The sequence below is a fragment of the Perognathus longimembris genome, chromosome 14 (genome assembly GCF_023159225.1).
Source record: "Perognathus longimembris pacificus isolate PPM17 chromosome 14, ASM2315922v1, whole genome shotgun sequence".
Classification (NCBI taxonomy): Eukaryota; Metazoa; Chordata; class Mammalia; order Rodentia; family Heteromyidae; genus Perognathus; species Perognathus longimembris.
This window is the reverse complement of record NC_063174.1, coordinates 44,601,349-44,626,303: the sequence shown is the minus strand read 5'-3', so window position 1 is coordinate 44,626,303 and position 24,955 is coordinate 44,601,349. Positions and strand designations below refer to the sequence as shown.

At 40.1% G+C, this 24,955-nt stretch overlaps 1 protein-coding gene across 7 annotated transcripts in view; it reads right to left on the bottom strand.

The window, feature by feature from the left end:
- Nrxn3 (neurexin 3) overlaps positions 1-24,955 on the bottom strand; it is a 1,433,525-nt gene that overhangs the window by 1,064,688 nt on the left and 343,882 nt on the right. For 6 of the 7 annotated variants that reach the window (XM_048362221.1, XM_048362224.1, XM_048362225.1 and 3 more), the window contains one exon: positions 4,345-4,646. In XM_048362221.1, the coding sequence (XP_048218178.1) occupies positions 4,345-4,646 (302 nt within the window). Of the gene's footprint in view, positions 1-465; positions 511-4,344; positions 4,647-24,955 lie in introns of all 7 variants that reach the window. The other variant, XM_048362219.1, reaches the window with a different exon arrangement.

Below are 24,955 nucleotides of genomic sequence, written 5' to 3'. Positions count from 1 at the left end.
CCACACAAAAGGGGAAGAGAAAGGGCATAAGGGAGTAGGGGGAAAGGAGAGGAAAGAGAAAGGAGGAAGAGAGGGGGTAGAGGAAGACATCGAGACAAGGAAGTCTCACTAGAAATCTCTGTCCTTCCTAGTCTGTAACTTGGAAGTTGCAAAATAAAACAAAAATTTAACTCAATGGAAACATTCTCTTAAAAAACATACTTGTAAGGGGGAAATAAAAAAAAAACTAGAGAAAAGGAAAATGGCTTTTCAATCAAATATTATTTCTAGGACAGTCATCTATCCCTGTCCATTTTTATTTTAAGGACAAAGAAAATACTGCATTTGGTTTCAACAACAAAAATAAGAAGTGAAAAAAGAAGAGGAAATAAGCATAAAGAGAATCGAAGGGGGGGTTCAGAGGGGAGGAGAAGAGGGGCAACACACGGCAAACCCAAAAAAAGAGACAATAAGAATGATATCTACCAGACAATGTAGTTTGTTTACCATAGCGTGTCCGATGCCTGAGTGCTTTGCGGAGAAGGGGGAAGAAAGGAAATTAAAAATTGTGAACAGAACGATTGTTAATTAAAAAAACTAAAAACAAAGATGAGTCGTTAGGGTGTTAGTACATTAGTCGGTTAGTAAATGACACATTGCATGAATGATCTTGTGTTAGTTTTTCAAAAAAAAGATACCCAACACAGAAAGAGAGGGTGGGGGGACGACAATGAGACCTGGACTTCATGGAAAAGCTGGCCCTGGGGGGCGGAGTCAGGATGGGAGGGGTCCACTGGCTCCCTCCCAAGACCATTCAGACCACACCTCTGCTCAGTGACCATCATACTTACTTCCCAGGACCTCTCTTGAATGAATCCTGCCCAGGCTCCCCTCCCACCCTTTAATTCATACACATCCCCCTGTTTTGAAAGAAAAGACACCCAAAGTTTACAGTTCAGCAAGTAGATAAACAACTCTATATCAAATAGGTTGGGCTGGGCGGGGGGTGCAGTTTTTCACATCTGACTGACTACAGTATAGCCTTGCTCTATAAAGAAACATGTCTAAGACAAACCTCATAAAGGAGGATTACCTTATGCAGCCTACTCTAGATTTTCATGGGCATTATAAAGATCCCTGGGCCTCAACTGGATTTGTGCAATGGGCGAAAGACAATGCTTTACTTACATTTTAGAATAGTTCTGTCCATTAGAATGCATCAATTTAAAAGGTTTATCTCCTTTATTGACTAATGAGGTTATCATTATTTTTGTTGACTTGGCCAGAATGAGGGGGAAATTTCTCTGACTGCATTGCTCTAGAACAACTCTGCTCAAGCTTTCAAGCAAGTTCTTACATGGAGATCAGGGAGGAGAGCATGTTAAAATGTTTAGAGATGCCCTCCTTCTCTACAATCAATTTCCTTGTCACCGACTTCAAGCACAACATTGCAACACACCCTGAGCTGGACGGTTGAGAGGATGGAAGATCTGCAACCTCAGTTTCGTGTCTGTGGCAAGAAGAGGTGAAACAATTAAGGTGTAAGGGCTTGACCTTAGTCTCTGGCAAGTTAAAGGCAAACCTACTCTATATGCACCTACACACACGTACACTTACTACCTTTGTCTGAATACCAGTTTTATAACTTGGAGCAAATACAGAGTCCAGTTAAATACCTGGGCTTGGCTTTGAGTTGACCTAAAGACAGAACTAAAATTAATGACTTTGAAGGAAGAAATGGAAGAGTTCTACTCTACTTAGTCATAAATCCTCCAGGAAAGGCTAGGTAAATTTTCCTCAGATATTTTTTCTCCCTACAGATGCCACTGGGTCTTACCAGTAATGTGGACGGGCTGCCATAAGCTTGTCATCAAATATTTATAAAGCTATTTATAATTTATTTGGAATAGATAAGGAGCCTCCCACTCCTTCAAACGTATTCTAGGGAATGCAAAAGATGTTATAAAATATTTTGAACAGTCAAAATAATAATCTTAGATTATTCAACACTGAAAAGATTTCATTTGCAAAATCAACTCTGCCTTTCAGAGATTTCCCTCTATTTCAATAAAGTACATTTGGAAACAAAATTCAATCAGGATTTCAATGAGGTCCAATTATAGGGGTACTTTTTCACATGAGCTTCATATGCTCTCTGTGAAGAGACACCCTAATACTTTTGGACCTCTGAGGATTTGTCTAGGACAGAGAGCTCTACTTAGCTGCATGTTGGCACCAGACAGAAGCAGTCACCTCTGGGACGAATGCTCAGCCTGTAAATCATCTGCACGTCACAGTGACTCTAGCACTCAGACCATGGATGAGCTCATAATCCTTCTGGAACAGAAGGCGCTTTGCATATTTAGCCACCACACATGGCTGGGGAGCATTGTAATCAGCATTTCACAAATGGAAACTGTGATGGAGTAAGGTTAAGTGGCTTGTCCAAGGGCACAGAGAGGAGTTGGGCCTTTGAACTTGAAATAGAACAGAATAGAAACCCCTCAGGGTGGTTTTTCTCCAACTGCTTTGACCAGAACATCACAACAAATATTTAAACTACAGTATGGTTTATCCTCTTTCACGGAAAGGACTTAATTGAGACTGCATACTATTTTAGAAAATGTTTTTAGTAAAAACAAAATTGAACCTCTGTGGTACAATTGGAATCATTCTATAATGGGCAAGAAGTATGTATTGGGAGAGAGAGAAAGAAATTGGTGAGAACTGTGGCCTCATGCTATTCTTCAGTGCATCAAAATCTAAATTTCTATTGCCTAATGCCTAAAGGGTGTTATTTTGTACCTGCCAATCAAACCTTGAAAAAGGTCATATTTCACTCTGGTCTAGTCTTTATACTTCTGCATCAGCAAATGGAGGAGATTTGATTTGGGCTTTCTTGACAGTGAAAGAGATCTCTCTGAGTAACTATGGACAAGGGACAATAAAAGAAAACATCAGCATTAGGGTTCTTTAGGGCCTTGCAGGGAAAACAGAACCATGACTCAAAAAAGTCAAATTCACATTAAGGTAAGAAGGTTGAGGAGTTTAAGTCTTGTGTTACTTGATAATGTTTCCACTGATAGAATGGAATCTCCCAACCATGTGGCTTTTTTAATTCAATCAAGTGTACAAATGAATGTTTTCACTATATTCCTTTCCAATGTGTGCTAAACTATGCTATCTGCTTAGTATTACTCAGGAGACGCACTTTTACCAAACACAAAACGTATGTAAACACCTGTCATGTCTTGTGCTTTCATGTTTACATGAAAAGGCTTTAAATTAATCATATTGTTGGGTAAATTTGATAAGCGCTTTCTGGAAATTTGCATAGTGTTTTCTGATTAATCCCTGGTCTATGCTATCCAACTAGGTTGCATGGCAGATTCACAAGTAGGAAAACCCAGTAGAAATCGCAGCATGAAAAAAAAAACATCTCAGCAGATCGTGACTTCTATGGGAAATGCTTTTACTAGTATGTGCTAATAAGGTATTGTTAATTTTCTTATTATAATTATTACTTTGTTATTATTATAATTACTATGAAATGCAAAACAACTTGGCTTGGCTCAAACTCCCTGGAAGTATTGTCACCTGACGCAGTTGCCTGCTTAGAATCCACAAGCGATGGGAGTGAGTTCTCAAGCACGCACAGAATCAGGAGAGCTGCTCCAAAGTTGACATTTATATTTGGGTCCTTCCACTTTCCAGGCCTGCCAGTCAACTGAAGAGTCTTGGAGGTAAAAGACCAGGACAAGAAGGTAGGACCATAGCATCAGGGAACAGAGAAACAGGAATTGAGAAAGATCCCAGCTAATTCCAAGTCGAGAGGTTAACACAATAAGGGAAGAAAAAAAAATAGTCGAGGAGTGATGATAAATGAAAATTACAGGGAGGAAAAATAATTTTTTTTTTCTGGAAGGAGTTAAAATTGTGACAATATCATGGCAATGGCTCACTTAATTAAAAAGGAAAACATACATTCAAAGAATGAGGAAAATCCATCAAGCGGCAGCAACAAAATGCTGTCCGTAATTGAATTTAACAACAACATGATAAGATTCAAATGTAATTAAGAAAATGATTTAGGGGAAAAAAGGGGAGGAAGGCAGAGGAAGAGGGATGAAAGTACTTATCACTTTTATTATCTACACAACTGATTTTTGTTCTTAAATAACAAGCACAAAAGGAAGAACTGAAGTATGAAGAGAAACATATTTTAATCATTTTTCCTTGTGAAATTGCAAAGACTGGGAGAAAGACTCTAACAAAATCAAACTACAGGTCTACCAGTCTCCACCTGTATCACACATTTTCTACCTAAGAGGAGCCTTGCAGGCGCTCTCTCTCCCCAGCCATTACCTGCCGGAGGTTGCGTGTCACTTTGACATCATGCCAAGCGTTGTCATTGAATTTTCCATTCACTGGCTCCACAATGGCCTCAAAGGCTCCGGACCCCAGGTTAATGACCAAGGAGACCGCGCCATCCTTCAGAGCCAGGTTGACATAGTCGGCCGACTTGCCCGTGTGCAGGATGAGCCCATTGCGCTGCCAGGTCTTAAAGGAGAGGGTAATTTCATCACTGCTGCTCTGGATGGGATTCTGGGACAGGTCGTAGCACAGGTATTCAGAACCTCGGAACGTAGCCACATTCTCCTCTCGAGCTGTAGGGAAAGGAAAGTAGACATCGGTCAACAGTTGACTGGCAAGAGTCAGATCTATACCAACATTGAAGAGAACACAGCCAGAGGGCGCTGCCCTTGACCTGGTGCTAAGTCCATATTCCCTCCAGGCTTTACCTACATACTGGGGAAACTGGCACAGGGGGACTGAAGACCAACTATGCTCTGCACCAGGATAGAAAATACACAAGACGGGGCAGAAGAGCTGGAGGCTATTCCTTTAGATATTTTCAAAGGAAAAAACCTGGAGAGAAATTTTATGTGAAACAGACCAGCCAGACTTACATTGCATTCTGCATCAGTGATGGTTTTTAAGTACTTGAAGAAGAGCTGATGTAGAGTGACTAATTAACCATTCTGACAAAGGACTCTTTCGTGGTAGGTACCTTTTACTGACCAATAACTAAAATCAATTACGCTGAAAGATTTGGCTCTGATTTCTACCCATTAAGAACTCAGTAACTTTTGTTTCTGTGGTAGAGTCCTGGATCCAATAGAATGTGGCGGAGTGGTTAAAGAGGAAGTTAGATTTGAGAAGATCAGCAGGTGAGAAAATTGGAACAGAGTAAAATTTAGTAATATGTTTTTTGAGAACAAGGCAATACCACCCTTAGTCTCAAACAAAAGGGACTTTTGCTATGGGTGTGGGGTGGGGTTCCTTCAGATGGCTCTGGTTAAACCTTTCCATGGTCCAACCCTCCCCCCCAAATAGGGCCATGATGTGATTCCCATGTGGAGGCCATAAACTTTTAGAACCGTATTCCAACACTAGGATGCTCTAAGGCCCTATCTAAAAATGTCATGACTTACTGTGTAGTTCTTTTCTGTAGGTAAACCAAGGTGTCATTATCCACAAATAGAGGTTCAAGGGGAGCCATAAGGGACTATTTGCAAGATGTGACAGAGCTTACAACATGGAACAAGGCAACTACATCCATTTATCCAGACCCCTTGTGATATAGGACAAAGCCAAAGTTGGGAAAGAATGGAGGCAGGCCTTGAGCTAAGGATCAAGGGGGTTCCTGCTTCTCCCTACACTCCAATCTTATAGTCCAAAACTCCAAGAAATCTAAAAATTCTAAATGCAGACCTTGCAGTGCAGTATAGGTAGCTACCAAAGTCTTTTTATCAAATGAAAAGAATAGGACATAGTTAATTTCATCATCTATTGATTTGAGGTATAAGTTTAACACTTATTATGTCTACTTCCATTTATTTTCTTGCCACCCTCCTATACAGTGAACTACTTAGTATACCCTAAGTAGTATAAGTTTGGTCAACAACTCTTTAAAAAGCACCTTGTCAATAAAAACTAGGCAACAAGAGAAACCTGGATTGGCAATTTCCTTTGAAAATCTGGGGGTTACTAAGAAAAGTTGAAAGAATTATATTTTCCCTCCTGATATTTTAGCCAAGTTCACCTCAACTGAGATTTATTTTACTACAGAACTAACATAAGTATTATCTTATGTCCAGTAAGAAAGGTAGAGGAGCTATTTGTATTATGTGGAGAGATGACCACTTGCTACATGTTATTAAATTAAACATAACATTAAGATACCCTTAAAATGAACCTCAGCTTCATATTTGACAGAATAAGAGGTTGCCTCTATGTGTTCCACAGGGACTCATAGGATGTGTCTACCTATGTATTATTACACACACACACACACACACACACACACACACACACACACAAACCCAAACAGCTGAGCACCTATGTATGACTGGCCTGTATCTTACACACACATAAGGAACAAGGGCCAATGGACACATAACCAATGCCTCATACATTTTGTCAAAGTAGCCCCCAAACACTCATGAAGCAGAAATTTGGCACTGCCTGCATGTTTGAGACAGATCTGTCCAATCCTCCAGTGACCTGTCTATTCCATGATCTCTCTTCTCATTTCTAGAGAGATGGATTTGTTGAAATGAAACTGTACAACAGACCTGGAGATGACTCTAGTCTGGAGTAGAGGATGACAAATCAAATGCAGCTATCATAACAAAATTCTTTTACTACTGAGGACACGCACCGAAACAACTACCTTGCGCACCCGTAGAACTACACATGGAAAACTACTGGGCATCGTCTATGAACATCTAAGCCGCACCACTGAACTGAGTTAGGTATGACCAGAAAGCAGTGCCTATAAAGAGAAGCTGAAATTAATCACCAAGGATTCTTCAAAACAGGGAAGCCTTTGAATATAATAGCCAGGCTCTAGGATATTATTTAACGTGCTAGGTGGTGGCTAATGTTTTCCATGTAATTAGAGGAAGGAGTCTGTCAAAATAATAAATTCGAGAACTAAAAGGAATGTGAGGGACTGCCTGTATTAATTCCCAGAAGTGATGTGTAAGAATAAGGGTGTGGTGATCAGGTATTGGAGTACCTCTGGACTTTTCTCTAAATATCAGTAACCCTCAGCCAATAATCTGAATATGCTACATACTTCTGGTCTATTTCTCTAAGGTCTTGAATGATTCCATAGAGTTTGGAACTTACAAACCATCCTAGAGGATGGATAAATTGAGGCAGGAACCAATTCTTCTCACAAATGATCACCCAAAGAAATGGTTACTTGACTCAGAAAATCTGGCTGTGTTAAAGCTAAAAGAACCTGTTTTATATAGTAGGCCTCACAGAACACCATAATAAATAAATAATACATGAAGCCAATATGAGAGAGAAATGTCTATGCAAATCACATGCATATTTATGTTAATCTCCATGCAAATATACAAAAAAGTTTCATGTAGCTCACTCAGTGCTTTCCTTTGTAAGTGTTTAATGAAAACTACTGCAACAGTTTATGACCTTCTGAATCTTGGTTGAATGATGCATTTGCTCAATTTACCTTTCTTCTGGGTCAAAGAGTTGTCCAAGGTTAGCATCAGTTGCCAGGATATTACCTCCCCCAAGTTGTCCATTAACAACAAATAACTGAGTCTCTGAATCATACTTTAAATAAACATCCTTTATTTTTAATTCATAAAATATTTTCTCCCTAATTCATGGGGGAACTAAGGGCTGGAAATGCATGCCACGGTCTCTCAAAAGAGTAAATATATGGCTAGAACAAAAAGGAAGGATTTTTTCAGGAAATCAGTCTTTTTTTTCCCATTCTCACAACTGATATTATTTTTCTAAGGCCACAACCTGCCTTAATTTCCCCATAGTAACTGAGCTTCAAGCATTTTCTCATCACCTTGGTCAATGGTCAACATAATGAATGGGGGAAACCAGATAGAGATAAGCACATAATTCTGAGTCCATTCACTTCTCCAAATGCTCCATGAGAAAAAAATAATAGTGACTTCAATCCATTTTCTATGCATGGTGCTTACACTGAGAAGGGAAGTCAAAGAGACAAAGCAATCACCTTGTATGTGTTCAAGCTAAATAAGTGAAGAAAATTAATGCAGGGGATTATGTAACCCAGTACACAACAGCTTAGCATAAAGCTACAGCTTGGCAAGAGAGAAGATACTTACACAGCTAATGGACTGTTTAGATCCATTTAAATTATATCACCTCAAAGTTTACAATCAATTGCCTAAGTGTTAAAATAAAAAAAAATGTTATTCCCACTGCATGAAACACAGAGCCCAACTCTGTATGACAACAAATCATTTACCTGTTATTTCCAAGTGTTCAACTGATTAAGCACTAGATGTAATCTAGATATATATGTAACTTGAAATTTCAAATCAGTTTGCATGAGATATGGGAAGCACCAGTCTTACAAATGGCTTGCTAATCAAAAATACTCATATCTGCATAGCATTAACGGGCATTTACTCAAGTGTATTTTCTCCCCCTCTTCCTCCTCTCAGAAATATAACTAATAACTTATATAAGAGTGATTTCTCAGAGAAATTCTGAAGTAGATTAAAATAGTGCAATCAATGCCATCTTTTCTTACAATGCAATAGTTATAAGAGGGGCAGCCTGTGATTCCAGATGTGTTATTGCCATAAGCACCCAAACTCTGCTTTGAAATCAAGTAATTTGGACCTTATTTTGAAGTTCTTGGGGACCCATTGCATAATATTACTAGAGGAATGAACGAGAACTATCCATATCTTTAAAATGATACAATCTTTTAAAACATATTTGAGCCAGGTGCCAGTGGCTTACACTTGTAATCCTAGTGACTGAGGAGGCTGAGATCTGAGGCTCATGGCTCAAAGCCAGCTCAGGCGGAAAAGCCCATGAGACTCTTACCTCCAATTAGCTACCAAGAACCCAGAACTAGAAATGTGATTCAAGTGGTAGAGTGCCAGCCTAATGGGGAAAACACACACATACACACACACACACACACACACACACACACACACACACACACACACACACAAAACAACAACAACAATGCAGGGACAGTGCCCAACCCTGGGTTCAAGACCCAATACCAATTGTTATATCACAGTTGTAATTACTTTCAACGTACCATGTGTATCTGTAGCATCTATTATAGATGATGTTCTTGTATCACCTTCCTGTGGTTGTACCTACACTATCTCTGTAACATTATCTGAGTATATTGGAAACCATGTATACTGGTATTAGAACTAGGAAATTGAAAGGGAATACCAAAATTGAGAGACTCAGGGTAAAAAAAGAAAAACAACTACAAAAGCAATACTTGCAAAACTGTTTTGTCTAAGTGAATGGAACACCTCATGGGGGGAAGGGAAAGGGGGTGGGGGGAGGGGGGTATGAGGGAAGAGGTAACAAACAGTACAAGTAATGTATCCAATGCCTAATGTATGAAACTGTAACCTCTCTGTACATCAGTTTGATAATAAAAATTTGAAAAAAAAAAAAAAGACCCAATACCAGCACATGCATGCATACACACACCATCTTTGGACTCCTTTTTCAGGGGTTTTCTAGGAAAAGTTGTTTAACCTGGAAATCAGTATAATTACCAGAGGTTTGCCTTTAACTGGACAGGAATGGAAGCAAATTTTCCTGAACAAATAGCTTTAGGGAATGAGAAGCAACAATGTTAGGAAGCCAGAGACATGGCAGGAAGCCAAAACTCGGGACTCTTCAGACCCGAATACCACCAAGGAAGTAGAGGCACATGGAGTTCCCACAGGTTATCCAAATCAGTAGAGTTCCGCAGCTGAGCCCTGTAGTACCCTACATCTCAGTCCACTGCTTTAGACCCCCAGATTCCCAGTTTGCTTTAGCACTCCCACACTCCCCCTTGTCATTTGTACCCTCACAGCAGCATGCACATTGCTCAGAATTCAAGTTCCTCAGGACAGGCACCTAACGTCCTCTGTCTGAAGTTCTGCAGCTAGACATTGTTCCTTCAACCTGCCAAAAGACGAAATTTGTGATGACGAGAGAGAGAAAGGCCTAGCCAGGGACCAGCCACTCAATTGGGATGCAAGAGACTAGGCAGAGATGTTTCTTCAAAGTCTCTCCTACCAGGTTGGAAAGGCAGACACTTGGGAAGGCTGATAAAAAATGCTAACCCCGCTGGAGTGGCTATGGCCACTGGCCCTGAGCAGAGCACCTGCTGTGCTCCAGAGAGGGAGACAGAGCCAGCTTCCTAAAATGAGCCTCGGAGATGAAACCACACTCATCACTCATCATCACATCCTTTGTCCTTCACATTGGCCTCATGCAGCAGTGTGGTACTTTAGCCTGCACTGATGCAAAGATAACCCTGGCTGCCCATCCTGGCTTGGCCCACTCGGAGCTAATGAGGCACAAAAACACATGGGCTGCTGCTGCCCTCCCTGCCAGACAAAAGACCAGCCTGAATGGTTCAGAGCAGACTATCGTTTCCTTCCCACACACAGTATCAATTCAGCACAGGTCACATCAAGCCTCGTCCACACTGTAGCTATGAGAGAAGTGATGTGGTTTCCAGTTGTGAACTTACAGATCACCATGATTTTATGGTAACTGATCTGCAAGAAAAGAAGTCTTGGGGATGACGAAGTCTTGGGGATACAAGGAGTCCAAGGCAGGGGTCCAGAACAGCAGATGGTGAAGAAGACAATAATTTGAATAACATGAGGTTTGAGCATGGGTTTTCTGGTAAGGAGTGATGACAGGAGTAGACATGGCGTAAGGAGGGGGTCATAGTATTCAATGTACATATGTGACTCTGGAACTAGATAAATTGAGGAGAGAATGATGAAAAAGGTGATCAAAACTGATTGTACTCACAAGTACATTATGAATGGAATCTCCTTTGTACAAATGCTTCATGATAATTAGAAGGAAGCTTACTGTTTTATCCTTGTTTGGCTTATTCTTGGGGAATGAGGACTGAGCAGAAGCAAAGCTCCCTACTTACTTAATTCTGAAGGTACCTCGAGCTTCAACAGCAACACAACTACTCTGCTTGCAAATAGACAAAGTGAGGCAAGTGTGAGTTGGATATTTCAAAATTATATTCCCTTACTATGCAACCTGGAAGAGTTACCTCTAAGCACCTCTTTAAAGCTGTGGGCAGGTACTCAAATTGCCTGTTGGGCTGAAAATCGTCATATTTGCAAAGAGGAAGGGGAAATAGAAACCCTTTACTAGAGTAAATTGTATTGTGCATCACCCAATAACATTTCCTGTTAGCATATGGGGATGTACTCACAGTGACAGAGGTAAAAAGACAGAAGACTGCACAAGTTTATGAGCCCTCCTATTCTTATTTCCCTTACAATATAGTTTAGGGCCAAACAAAGCATTAGGAGAGATCAAACTGCAGAGCCATCCCACACAGACAAGCGGCAGCATCATTTACCTGCCACATCCCATCACACAGGTATTGTAAACACACAGTGTACCAGCAGACAGGAAAATGTGTCACGATGAGCAAGCCATATTACAAAAGAAAACACATAGGAAATCTGACCTCCTGAGGGCATTTCCAACCTTTTCCTCAGACTGTTTGAAGGAAAGATGTAGCAGAGAAATAAATGGACTTTTCTACACTGCTTGGGTCACTCCCTAGCCTGCAGATGCTTCTTGAAAGTGATGAGAAGGAAAATAGTAAATCAAGTTGTCACTTGGAAAATAAACAGCCAGCATCCTGGTGAGGGAAGATGCCTCAGTCCACAAAAGAATGGCCTGGAAAACCATGCTTCAGTGAAATCACTAGAAAGCTAATGGCAGCCTGACAACTGTATCCTTTCAATTGCATTCCTATAAAGCTGATTTTTTTTTCTATTCATTGAAGGAATAAAGATTCAAAAGAGCCTACTATGCACAAGCGACAATGCCCAGTGTAGAATGCACTTAAGTCACATGCAACCAGGAGAATAGAAATAATTAAAATGACATCTTACAGGAGAAGAAAAATTGCAAAGCTAAATAATTTTGAATGCTTGTTAAGCATCAGGCTCTGATGTGCTCACATTAATAGGGCACCCCATGTAGTTAGACGGAGACTTGATGAGCAGATTGTAATGATAAAGACTCAAGATTGGAAGACCTGAATTTGACAGCTAGCTGTGGAAGTTACCTAAATCTTTTGAAAGCATTGCTCTTTCCTTTTTTTTTCTTTTTCTTTTTTCCCCCTTTGGTGGTATCAGGTATTATTTTGGAGATAGTATTCAGAATATTCTGTAGCATTGCTATGTAACATGAAAAGTTGAAATTCTTAGACATAGGGGATAATAAAATAATTGTAATTCAGTAGTGTCACGAGGGTCTGGCAGGTGATACTGACACACCAAAGGGAATACTTAGCCCTAAGTGTTAGGAAAGGCTCTAGACAAGTAGTCACGTGTAAGCTGTCTCATTGAGTATGATGAGTAAGAGTTCACCTGCTAAGGAAGGAATAAAATGGTAGATGCAGCAGCATAATGCCTGGTGTGGCCATTGGAACAGCACAGGGCATATGGTCATAGTGACATGTTCAGTATGGCTATAACAATGGGGGTGTGTGCAAGGATCAAGGCATAGGCTGTGACTCTAATCCTTGGAAAAACAGCAGAGAACTTTGGCTCCTGATAGGCTGATTATAATTTATAGAACGGGGATTCAGTAGGAAGATAAAGGCCTAAGGAGGTAAAGTGGAGTCCAGAAAACATTTTCAAAGGGTGGATTTAGCTAAGAAACCATTTGTGCAGTTGATTGGACTGAATATGCCTGCCTGCCCACTTATGATAATTTATGTAAGATGTTGTGCATTTTATTTTCCTTAACTACAAGGCTCATAAGAGCAAAACTGTAATTATGTTCGTTTTCACTACCGGCTTCCCAATTTAATTGTGGGTCAGTCAATCAGACAAGCATTAAACACAAGAAGTACACCCTATATCTTATAGAGGAGAATCTATTTCTCTATTCTTATGACCTGTGAGAACATTTCTTCCCCATTCCCCAGAGTAAATACTTTGAGAGTCACACCCTGACCTTCTCTCCTTCACTCATTCACTTCTTTGGTGAGAGTAAAAGTGGTTAATCTGTGTGTTGAGATGGTGAGAGTCTGACACACAGAAGTGTACGTTTCCTAATTGCAAGGGTCACTATTTGCAGGGTGACTTGTCTTTCTCATTTGGATGGGTCCTTTCTACAAGACTCTTCTAGTGTGCATGCAGAATTCCTATCAGCATAGACACTGCCGTGTGCAAAAATCCTGCCATTTTCCCTCTCTCCTGATTACTGATGAGTAAAGTTTGAAGTTAGGGGGGAAATTATATGGAAACCCAATCTATTGAAAGTCGAAGACTCATCCTTTCTCTAATGAGATACAACTGATCACAATGGAGCAACAAAAGTAGTATTTGGATCCTTGACATGACCAAGAGTTTGATGCTTGCATCTACTGAAGGACTAGGTCAGAAATCATAATGGTTGTCATCTCTGAGGCCAGCAAATGTTGACATGGGCACCAGAGAAAGAACGTCAGAAGAAACCAAGGATGCCAACATGGCCCTGGAGTTGATTCTATGACACATTTGGAACCATGTCACCCACATGGGTGATTAAAATGCTGAAGGATCTCATTGAGATTGCCTTTATGTTGATGCATTCTAAATTGATTTCTGAAATCTTTTATTTTTAAAAAAAAAAGTTACAGAAAATTCACATACTCACATGCATACAAATCTTCTCACCCTGGACCTAGATCCAAATGAATTTGTATATGTTTCCTCAATTTGCTCCTTTTATCAAAGTAACGTACTAACTAAGGCAATAAAGACAAACTGGGTGGTTTATGTCTGAATTCCAGATATGCAGGTAGTAAAGACAGAAAGAATTTGGTCTAAAGCTGGCCCCAGCAAAAGTGTGAGACCCTATTTGAAAAATAACTCAAAGAAGATGGCTGAAGGCATGCCTCAAGTGATAGAACATCTAGCTATGATGTATGAATCCCTGAAGTCAAGCCCTAAGGAATATAAAGTCATAAAATGTCCACCAAATTTGGAAAAGTACATACAGATCTTCAAAAAATAAGAAATATATATAATCCATTTAGATATTAAAATATTTATTCCTATCAAGTATCTCATTGGTCCACAATTAAAACAGAAGAGAAATACTCCATAGAAAATTCTCCTTGTTTCATAGAAGAAAGCTGGAAAGATGCTTAGAGTTGTTTCCTACTTCCATCATTACATTATCTTCTTGGTAAAATCCTCAACTCTTCACCATATCAGGAAATTTAGGGGCTATGAAAAACCTCCTATAGATACTTCAGGTGCCAAAAAGTTCTGGTCCTAAAAAATGGAGGGTAGAGAGGCTAACAAGCTCCATTTCAGTGATAAACAGGGAAGTATAAGGTACTCACAATACTTAAACAATTCATTCATTCCACCAAGAACATAAGTGTAGATGGCTGAAAAACTTTTAGGTCCCTTATACACATATAAAAATACAATTATATGATGATCACTAATCAATATGTATATATATATATGTTTATGTGTGTGTCTACACATATACACATATATTTCTATGCAATAAAAAGAGAAAAAACATACAGGAAATATACCCACCAACTTCAGGTAGTAGATACTTCTAAGGATCTAAGAGGGGAGGGAGAAAAGGTATGAAACTAGGGTATATTTAGATTTAGACTTTTTTGCTCTGTTTTGATTTTGTTTAGACTGAATCTCACTGTGTAATCTAGACTCAAACCCTCAAACTCCCTCCCTCAGCATCCTGAATGTTGGAATCACAAGCATTTTTTTTATATAAAAGGATATAAAGCAAACAATGGTTGAACATGAAGCGGCTCTACCAACATCAGTAATACCTTCTACTATTACAGAATTGACACTTTTTTATTTGAGATCTTTTAAATAGTTAAATCACTGCAGATAATACCAGGGAGATAGGGGGCACCTAATTCTCAATATTATCCAGAATCATTTTTTGGTCATTTTGTATATCAACTCATTAGCCATATACTATGAACAAAACCACCCACATAACCCCAAATGTGGTAAACAAAACCAAACTGAAGTAAGCTGAGATGCAGTTGATTTATCACAATGACTCTACTGTACCATCTCCCTCTCACTGTCTTTCTCAGTCCTGAAGGCCCAATGCTCAATATCCTGGCATTATGGCTCCATCTAGCAGCCTGGGCAAAAAGAAAAAATAAATGTTGCTGAAAGCTGAGGGCCAGCCTGAGACACTGTAACTTGTTACCACATGATGGTTCCACTGCAAATACTGAGGGCCAAATAAGCTGGCTCCTGACATGTGCCACAAGAACACCTGCCATCGCCTCTCAGCCTCAACCTACCCTCACCCCTACAGAATAAAACCATAGGAGTTCTTTCAGAAAAGCCCTACTGAGAATCCCAAGTCCCTGCAAGAGAGGAGGGCAGCCCCAGCTCTCCTTTGTTCACACTGTGGGCTCTAGCCTGCAAGTCTAGACAGAGTAGCTTGTTAAAAGGCCCTGGAGTCAATACTTGGACAAGATCAATAAGGCTTTTTATGACACAATGAAAACTTTCTATTTTGTTAAATGTGGCTAATCTACCATTTCTGCAGGACTCTTAAAGCTTTCAGGGCCAAGCACCCGCGCTCAGGTGATTAAAATCCTGTTCAGAGACACAAACTGGGAAACTTGGCCAATGCAGAGGTACAAATCCCAGAAACCTGAGCTTTGACTTCTTTTATAGCTAGGTGTGCATTTCCTTTCCTTCCCACAGAAAGAAATGTGACAGTAAGGAAGGAGAGGTAATAAATGATCAAAGTAAACACTGTCTTTGTCCAGGATTTTCAAGAAGGAACTGGAAATGCTCAGGAAAGAAACTCCAACATAGAGGTGGGAAATTAAATTGGAGGAAGATGGAAGGGAGAGTTCTCTAAAACAGATGCTTCATTAAAAATTAGTGACCTGGCTGGGTGTTGGTATCTCACACCTATAATCCTAGCTACTCAGAAGGCTGAGAGCTGAGGATCATGGTTCAAAGCCAGGCGAAGCAGGAAGTCCATGAGAATCATATCTCCAATTAACCACCAGAAAACTGAAGATGAGTCTCTGGCTCAAAGTGGTAGAGTGCCCAGGACCCAAGTTCAAGCCCCAGGACCAAAATAAATTACAATAAAGTATTAGTGGCATGATTCACAAAATCAAAATGAGGGAGAAAATCTTTAGTGATTCCAAATGCAACTATAGCACTAATTGGGTGTATAAAAGTAGAATAAGGTATTTATTTCATTTTCACTATTTATCTCAGAGTATCAGCAGAAGTTTTCTGGTGAGCAGATGAGATTATTTCTGTTCCCATATTGTAGAAAGGACAAGAAATTAACATTCATTGAACCTAAATTATGCTCCAGGATTTTATGTATACAAAGAATCTCAATTAAACAAACACAGTGTCTGACCAGAATTAACCATGACTTGTTTTGATGATTGAAGGTTATAAGAGTTGTAATGGTTTCCTGCTAGAACCAATGTATTATTAATAGACATGACACATCTATGCATTCATGTCACCTGAAAGAGAAACTTCTTCATTGGGATTCTTTGAACTTTTCTGATTTAACCCTTGAAAAACCCTATGAAGTCAGGTTTTACTAGCCTCATTTTATAGATGATTAGACTGAAGGTTCAAAGAAATTAAATTCCCTTTTTAAAAATTTTGTTAAATACTATTTTATATGATCAGAAGTACAGAGGCAGTGTGCCTTTGTGTTCTTCCCCAACAGTATCCTCCTTTGGTCTCACTGTGTGTGCAGGTCTAGGGTCCTGTATAATTTATTATGTCCGGGTGTATTTTAGATCTAGCTTCTGCATGAGAGGAAGCATTTGTCCTTTGTCTCTGTGAGACTGGCTTACCTCACTTAACATGATTTTTTCTAGATCTATCCATTGAAATTAAATTCTTATAGAAAGCCACAGTTAGTAAGAAGAAGATCCAAAACACAAACCAACGTCAACCTCCAGAGTCTATATGCTTTCCATTAGATGACACCATTTCCTTTAGAGAGTGGGATATCTTGTACAAAAATGCCTGTCAATAGTCCTCCTGGGAAAGACGATCTATACATTTCTTTTAAAAAGAACATACATTTGCATAGTATGTCAGATATTCCAAATCCCTTCCACATATATGATCTAACTTCACAAAGTATGAACATGCTTTAGAGGCTGCTATAGTAACCCATCTGCTCAACAAGGCTAGATTTTTAGCACTTGGATGTATAAGCCACACATTTGGGGATGTATATCCAGAGCATAAGAATGATAGAGAGTACTCATGGACATTCCATGCATTGGCAAGATTTTGTTTTATTTTGTTTGGGGGTTTTATTTTGGTCAGTTGTGGGTACTGAACTCAGGGCCTGGGCTCTATCTCTGAGCTTTTTTGCTCAAGGCTAGTGCTCTAGCACCTTGAGCCCCAGTGCCATGTCTAGGGGTTTTTTTTTGGTTGTTAATTAGAAATAAGAGTCTCATAGACTTTCCTGTCTGGGCTGGCTTTAAACCACAGTCCTTAGATCTCAGCCTCCTGAGTAGCTGTGATTATAGATGTAAGCCACTGGCACGCAGTTCCACTGGTAAGGTTTGAAACATATAAATGCTAAGAGAGATCATGCATGAGCACAAATAAAGGAGACCATTTTAGAAGCCCTGAACCAAAATGGCCATTTTTTAGGTCAAAAGGCTTCAAAGGGTATCGCCAAATGCTGCATCTACCCAAGGCCAAGTATCTGGATTCTAAGCAGTGACTCCAGAAGGCTACTACTCAGATTTGGATGTCTTAAACATGGTATAAAGATTTGTATAGGAAATTCCATATTAGAGACACATGTGTGGCATTTGTGCATTTTATCAGTTGTTACAGTTTCCAAACACAATTTGTAGTTTTTAGATGAATTAATTAGAGCAAAGACAAGTAAGACTTAATTAGAAGGCACACTCCATTAGAAATGGTGCTGTCGCTCAAGTGGTAGAGCACTAGCCTTGAGATAAAGAGCTCAGGGACAGCACACAGGCCCAGAGTTCAAGCCCCATGACTGACAAAAGAAAAAAGGACACAACTTCATTGTCCAAGACTTAAAAAATGAGGAGTAAGAGCTTATTTCTGCCAAATACGGCATAACAAATTTCCAGGTAGATATACACAAAGATGCTTCTGGGTTTGAAAAGTGAAGTTGAAAAGGAAGTTGTGAACCTTATTCTCCTACTTAAATTCCTAGAAACTACTTAATTATCTCTGGGAAGTTTACCACAGCAACTAAAGTAGACATGAATGTGAGAAAGACTGCTGGCTATCATAATAATTTACAATGAAAATTTGCTATTCCCCACCCCACCCCCAAAAAAACCCACTGAAATCCATAGATTTCGATTCTCAATCATAGTCTCAAGAAACATCTTCACCAATCTAGGACACAGTAGAAAAATAAGAAAGATAATAACATTTCTAATAAAATTTACATTTAGAAGATCAGGTACTTAATGAACATATGGCTTTCCTTCTACTCTTTCTGCTGTTCAGATTGTGGAGTGTTCTATCTTTAATAAAATGATGAGGACAAGATTTGTTAATATCATTATCTGGAAAAGTAAAATAAAATGTAGCCAATTTTATTTTGTTCCTGACATTTTGTTCAATAATTGCACTCATCAACAAAATCCTAAAGTTAAAAACATCTAGAAAATCTTTTCTTTGTGTATTAAACAGATGTTGGGCAAAAAGAAAGTGGCTCTTGAAAAGAGGTTCATCAGATGCTTTGTTTCCCAATTTAATTGGAACTAAAAAGTTTCCCTGCATGTAAGTCTTCAGTGTTAAGATGGGATTAAGTCCCTGGACAGCTAGGGTAGTTGCTGATTCTACCGTGGGTCATAGGAGAGATAGTTTAAAAAGAAAAAAAAATGTGGATCAAAAATTTTTTTAATTCCCATTTACCTAAAATATTTGGCTCTGGAATGACCGTTCTTTCTTTCTTTTTTTTTTTTTTTTTTGGCCAGTCCTGGGCCTTGGACTCAGGGCCTGAACACTGTCCCTGGCTTGTTTTTTGCTCAAGGCTAGCACTCTGCCACTTGAGCCACAGCGCCACTTCTGGCCATTTTCTGTATATGTGGTGCTGGGGAATCGAACCCAGGGCTTCATGTATACGAGGCAAGCGCTCTTGCCACTAGGCTATATCCCCAGCCCCATGGAATGACCTTTCTTAGATATGCATTTCAGGCCATTTCCAACCTGGCCTTCTGGATTTTTTTATTTTTATAATTATTATTTTATTGTCAAAGTGATGTACAAAGGGGTTACCATTTCATATGTAAGGCAGTGAGTACATTTCTTATCAAACTTGCTACCTCCTCCCTGGGTTATTTTTTATTATTATTTTACTTTGTGTTTTGGCAATATTGAGGCTTGAAATCAGGGCTTTCTGTTTGCTAGGCCAATGTTCTACCACTTCAAGCCCTCCCTCCAACCATTTTGCTCTGGATAATTTTTTTTTTTTTGGCCAGTCCTGAGGCTTGAACTCAGGGCCTGAACACTGTCCCTGGCTTCCTTTTGCCCACAGCTAGCACTCTACCACTTAAGCCACAGCACCACTTCTGGCTTTTTCTCTTTATGTGGTGCTGAAGAATCAAACCCAGGGCTTCATGCATGCTAAGCAAGCCCGCCACTGACTGCTAAGCAACATTCCCAGCCCTGCTCTGGCTATTTTTAAGATAAATATTTGATGTTTTTCATGGATTTCTGTCTGTAGCTGGGATGGTAGTACATGCCATCATGCAAAGCTTTTGCTGTTAAGATGAAGCTCATGGATTCTTTCCCTGATTTGGCCTTTACCTTCAAACCCCCTGATGTCAGGGTCATATCTCTGTGGCCAGCTATCAGTTGGTAGGGTCTCATAAACATTTATGGCTGGGCTAGCCCTGAACCATGATCCTCCAAATTTCTGCCTTCTAATAGCTAGGATACACACACCACTGGAATTCAGCTAGCATTCTGGTTTTTGAATTGCTCAGTAACATACAGGTAATGTATTTATTTTTCTGCTATATTACTCCTTAAGTAATTATTTATAGAAAAAGGCCATCCTAAGAATGGACTCCCTTTGAAGATTTGGTAGGTTCTTTGAGATTTCACGGTATCTAGCTCATCATCAATTATTGTTGTATGCCACCATGAATAAACAGCTTCTGCTTTCTAATTGTTTACATCTGAGATCCTGAGTGTCCTCTGTAACAAAAAAGCTAATTATGTTGGATGGATGATTTATGCAAACAGAAGTTTTCCCTCAGGTATATAATTAAGGTAACTCTAGGAGTAGGCAGACACTTCAAAACAGCAGCCTCTGGATACTTGGTACAGCAGAGGTCTGTCCATCACAGAGTCCTGTCCTTTACTCCTCCTTCCTTTCCTTCAGCTCCACTCCCTGTGCCTCAAGCCCTAAGACTACCTACCTGGTAGTGTCTTTTGAGTATAGCACTTTACCAAAGAGCAATGATGCCTTCCTGACTCTACCTGAAGTGGAAAAGTAAGAAGAGATCTTACAAGAAAGTCAAGAAGGCACTAGACCTTACTATTGTTCTACTGTGTACCCAGAAAAACAACAGCCTCGTCACAAATACTATCCTTTGCAAACCTAATCTTTTTTCTTTGTTTTGTCTTTTTGTGCCAGTCCTGTGGCTTGAACCCAGGGCCTAAGCCCTGTCCCTTAGCTTTTTCACTCAAGGCTAGTGCTCTAGAGAACCAGAGCTCTGCTTGCAGCTTTTTGGCAGTTAACTGGAGATAAGAATCCCATGGACTTCCTCCATGGACTAGCTTCATACCACAATCCCCAGATCTCAGCCATCTGGGTAGCTAGGATTACAGGTGTGAGCTACTAGTGTCCAGCTCCAAAGTCCTATTTAATAAACTGTGCTCATCATAGCCTTTCAGCCCCCTTATATATAATAGGACAGATGAACTACTAATAGAATCAAACCATACACACATGGCAAAAATTAGTTACCCAAACTCTTCATTATATGCAACTATTACAACTCTTGGCATTAACAGGATCCAAATAAATGGGACTGACTGTATTCTTTGAAGGTCATAAATTACCCATCTCATGATTTGTTCACTCATTGAGCATTCTAAAGAGCATCTGTCATGTGCTAGGTAAGTAGTGAAAAGAGAAGAGTTCTGTCAGATATTAGCATGCTGTTTTTAATGTAGGCTAAGGTAGGATATATTCTTAAATCAGTTCATTGTCAATTATGAAGGGTTTAAAAAAATCATTCAACACAGAAGCGGAGCTGTGGCTCAAGCAGTTGAGCTCAAGTCTTGAGTGAAAATCTAAGGGACAGTACCTAGGCCCTGAGGTACTAGCACACACTACTGGCACAAACAACACACACACACACACACACACACACACAATGAGTGGTGTAGCTCTATGGAATTGTTACTCATATCATTCATTCTTTGTTTTCCTGTCCATTATTTTTGCAAAGCTCCACTGTAATCCATCGTGAGTTCCAAGAACTCTGGCTTTGGACTCACCTCAAAGCATTTACTGAGAAAGGATTAACTAGTTTTCCCAGCCATGCCTGCAGAAAGACATACCACCCTTTGTAGATGGATTGGTAAGAAGGAACCAAGAAGCTACTTTGGAAACACCATTGTCTACTTCTTTGTAGTAGCTATCATAGTTCAGTGTTTGCCCAAAGGAACTGAGAAAAGAGCCAAGACATGATTTCAGGCCTTCTGATGTTTACCTAAGTCAGGTGGCTGTAAAATAACGAGGGAGGGAGTAAACATGGGACAAAAGACAACTTGAGAAGTTTGATCTCTAGGGTGCTGCGTGCCTTATTCCCAGTTGAGTCTGCAAGGCCTCCTAGAAGTGTGTGCTATGCATATGTGTGTTTAGGTCTACATCTCAGCATCAGTGGGGCTGGCAGGGGCAGCATCTGCTGCTGGAGTCCAGGTACGCAGCACCATGTATAGAAGGCACGGCAAAGCTGCTCACTGGATGTGGGTTGCCTTTCCCACTTGAGTGTTTTCTACCCTGCCTCAGCATCAGTGTGTTCTCTATGGATTTGGGGGTTGGGGGAAGTGCTTAATGACTCCAATCCAATCTTCTGAAGGCCTATCAGAGATTTTCAGCCCTTCTGCCAACAGCTGACCTTTTCCCCTCATGCTCAAGTCCAGAAACAATTAAAAGCAAAATGAGGGAGGAGCCAGAAAGAAACTCTGGCCCAACCAGAGCTTCCCAACACAGCAAGTCCATGAAGGAAGGGAAAGGAAAAAGGAAGGGGAAATAAAACACAAACCACAATAGGAACGAAAAACAAGTCAAAGAAGATTGGATTCTCCAAGTGCTCTTATTTGTCTTCCTGATGGTTGCTGAAACCATGGAAAGGCTGTTAATAAATCTGAGAGCCCTGCTGTGGGGGAAATAAAGAGGACAAGAAAAGAAGGGGAAGCTATGACATGCAATAACTTCTGCTGCAAGAGATGCACTTCACTCTAATGTGAGCCCAGAAAGGCATTCCAAAGTAGTAAGCACACTCTGTAGACCTCAAGAACCTTCTAAATAGAGGTCCCTCCTCTCAATAGCATGGGAATCTCACCCTCAATGGCCTTGTATCTACCCCTCTGCACTCAAAGACAGTTCTATCAAGACCCCATAAATGAACTCCATTGTGTTATTAGTGCTTGAGCATCTCTTTCTCATCTCATCTGAAATACATGGGTCTGACACTCACATAGACCATTTCAGGAAGATTTTTAACATTCATTCACATAGAGGTCTGAGAATTCTCAATATTTTGCAATTCAATTAATTACAAACCAACATAAGCTCCTGAAAATGAAACATAAATAATTCATTCTCTATTTTATTTTCATGGGAAAAGATAAAGGGGGCATCCCTTCAACTCTGGAGAGTTTAGGAAGCTCCCAGGGAAATTCTCTTCTACAAATCTGTGAGAATGCATCTTCTTTCTCTGTGCCTATGGATGTAATGTATACTTGGCTGACATCACTGGGGCTCATGCATCTAGCTCCCATTTCAAGAGAGGTGAAAGAGAGCCATTCATGATGGCCAGACCTCACTGTATTACAAACTACATACAGAGGTGCAACTGAGTAGAGTCAAGGTCAGGTTCCTGTTGCAAATGGCTTCTTTGCTTTGATTATTCCAATTTGCTTTGATTGTTCCTTTATAAGTTGCTATGCACTGGCCTTAAGCCTAAACTTTATAATAATGGCAGCTAATGATTCTAAGGGGCTGGCCCCATGCCAAGTGCCATGCACACCTCCTTGGCTGGCCCATCTCTTCAAACAACTCTGACAGATGAATTCCATTAGTCTTTTCTATGAGCATGGGAGTGGAGGCTTTATAATCTGCCCATGAGAAGAGGTACAATCAGGGGTCAAAGCTGAGTTGTGTTGGTCCCCAAAGCCTTCATTTCTGCCTTTACTATTGTCCTGCTCTGTCTTGCCAAGTGACCATGGCCTCATGCACGGATAGAATGGCACTGATCAGTGGATGCCTGGGTGGAAGCCTCAGAGTTTACTTTAGATTTCTAGGGATTCAGGCTACGGGAAATTTTAGGGTTATGTCTGATCACCGAGTATCATTTTACCTTTTCTTCCCACAGACAGATTAACCTGTGTCCTCCTTCTCTAGGGATTCCTGGTTTTTCCCAGCTTCTGTAAACAGACTGCTTCTGTCTACTTCCTTCCCAGATGCAAAAAATCCAATCATCAAAGCCAAAGACTACTTGTCCTGAAAGGCACAAGGAGGCTACTACTTCCTTTGCATGGATAATTAGCATCTCTGACCCTCTAACCATCACAAGCAGAAGTAAAAACAAAAACAAGCAAACAAAACCAAATCAAACAAAAACTGAGAACACAACCTTCACCTCTCCAGCCAAAGCATAGTGCTGGTCATGCTGTCTTGCCAAGATTAATACCCTTTGGGGACAAGTAATTCCACAAGTTGCTTGGTTTATGCTTCATCACCAATGGATCTTGAGAAAGAGAAAAATAACCCCTTTTGTTTTTCACAAAATGGAGACACAAGACTTTTCTTTTTCAGTTTATATTCTTCATGACCAAAAGAGAAATCTGAGATTGCTTTCAATAAAAATGCCATTTTAAAGACCAAGAATAAGAAGCCAAAAGATCAGAGCTAATTAGAGAAAGAGATGGGAGAAGGAAAAGGTAGAGGAAGAGAATGTGCTAGGGCTACAACCACAGGACGGGGTCTCAGGCTCTCTGATTACTGCTCTCTAGGCTTACCATTCTAGACTTCCAAATCCTTTTCTTCTCCCTGGTGTTCACTTTGTTGAGTCTGAAAATTCCCACTGGAAAGGTTGTTTAATCTCCAAAAACCAGATAGCCTCAGGGAGTAGATGGCACCCAGGACCAGGCCCTATCCTTGTGCAGAGGGCACATTGATCCCCTTTTACCAGGTCAGCTAGCAGCAAAATTGGCAAGTGGAGCACCTTTTCCATTTCTTGGTGCATCCACACCCTTTCTTGTACCTGAAACATAATCACACTGTGTGCCTTAAGCATAATACATACATCCATGCGTGATAGTCATAACAAATATCTCCATGTTTGAGAAGAATTTGCATTTTGTAAAAGAGGGAGTACTGACCAATCCAATGGCACCATGCAATATTTTTGGTATGGAGAAGGGGCAGTGGAGTCCTTCAAATCACAGGTCATTGCAATGACCAATTCTTATTTGAACACTTGCACTATTTTCACTTGAGGAATATATAGTATTTTGATTACTCTGCTAGAACTAGGAATTTTGTTTCTAATCATTTCTTTGCTATCCTCCCCTCTGTCTCTTTCTGTCTCTCTCTGTGTGTCTCTGTC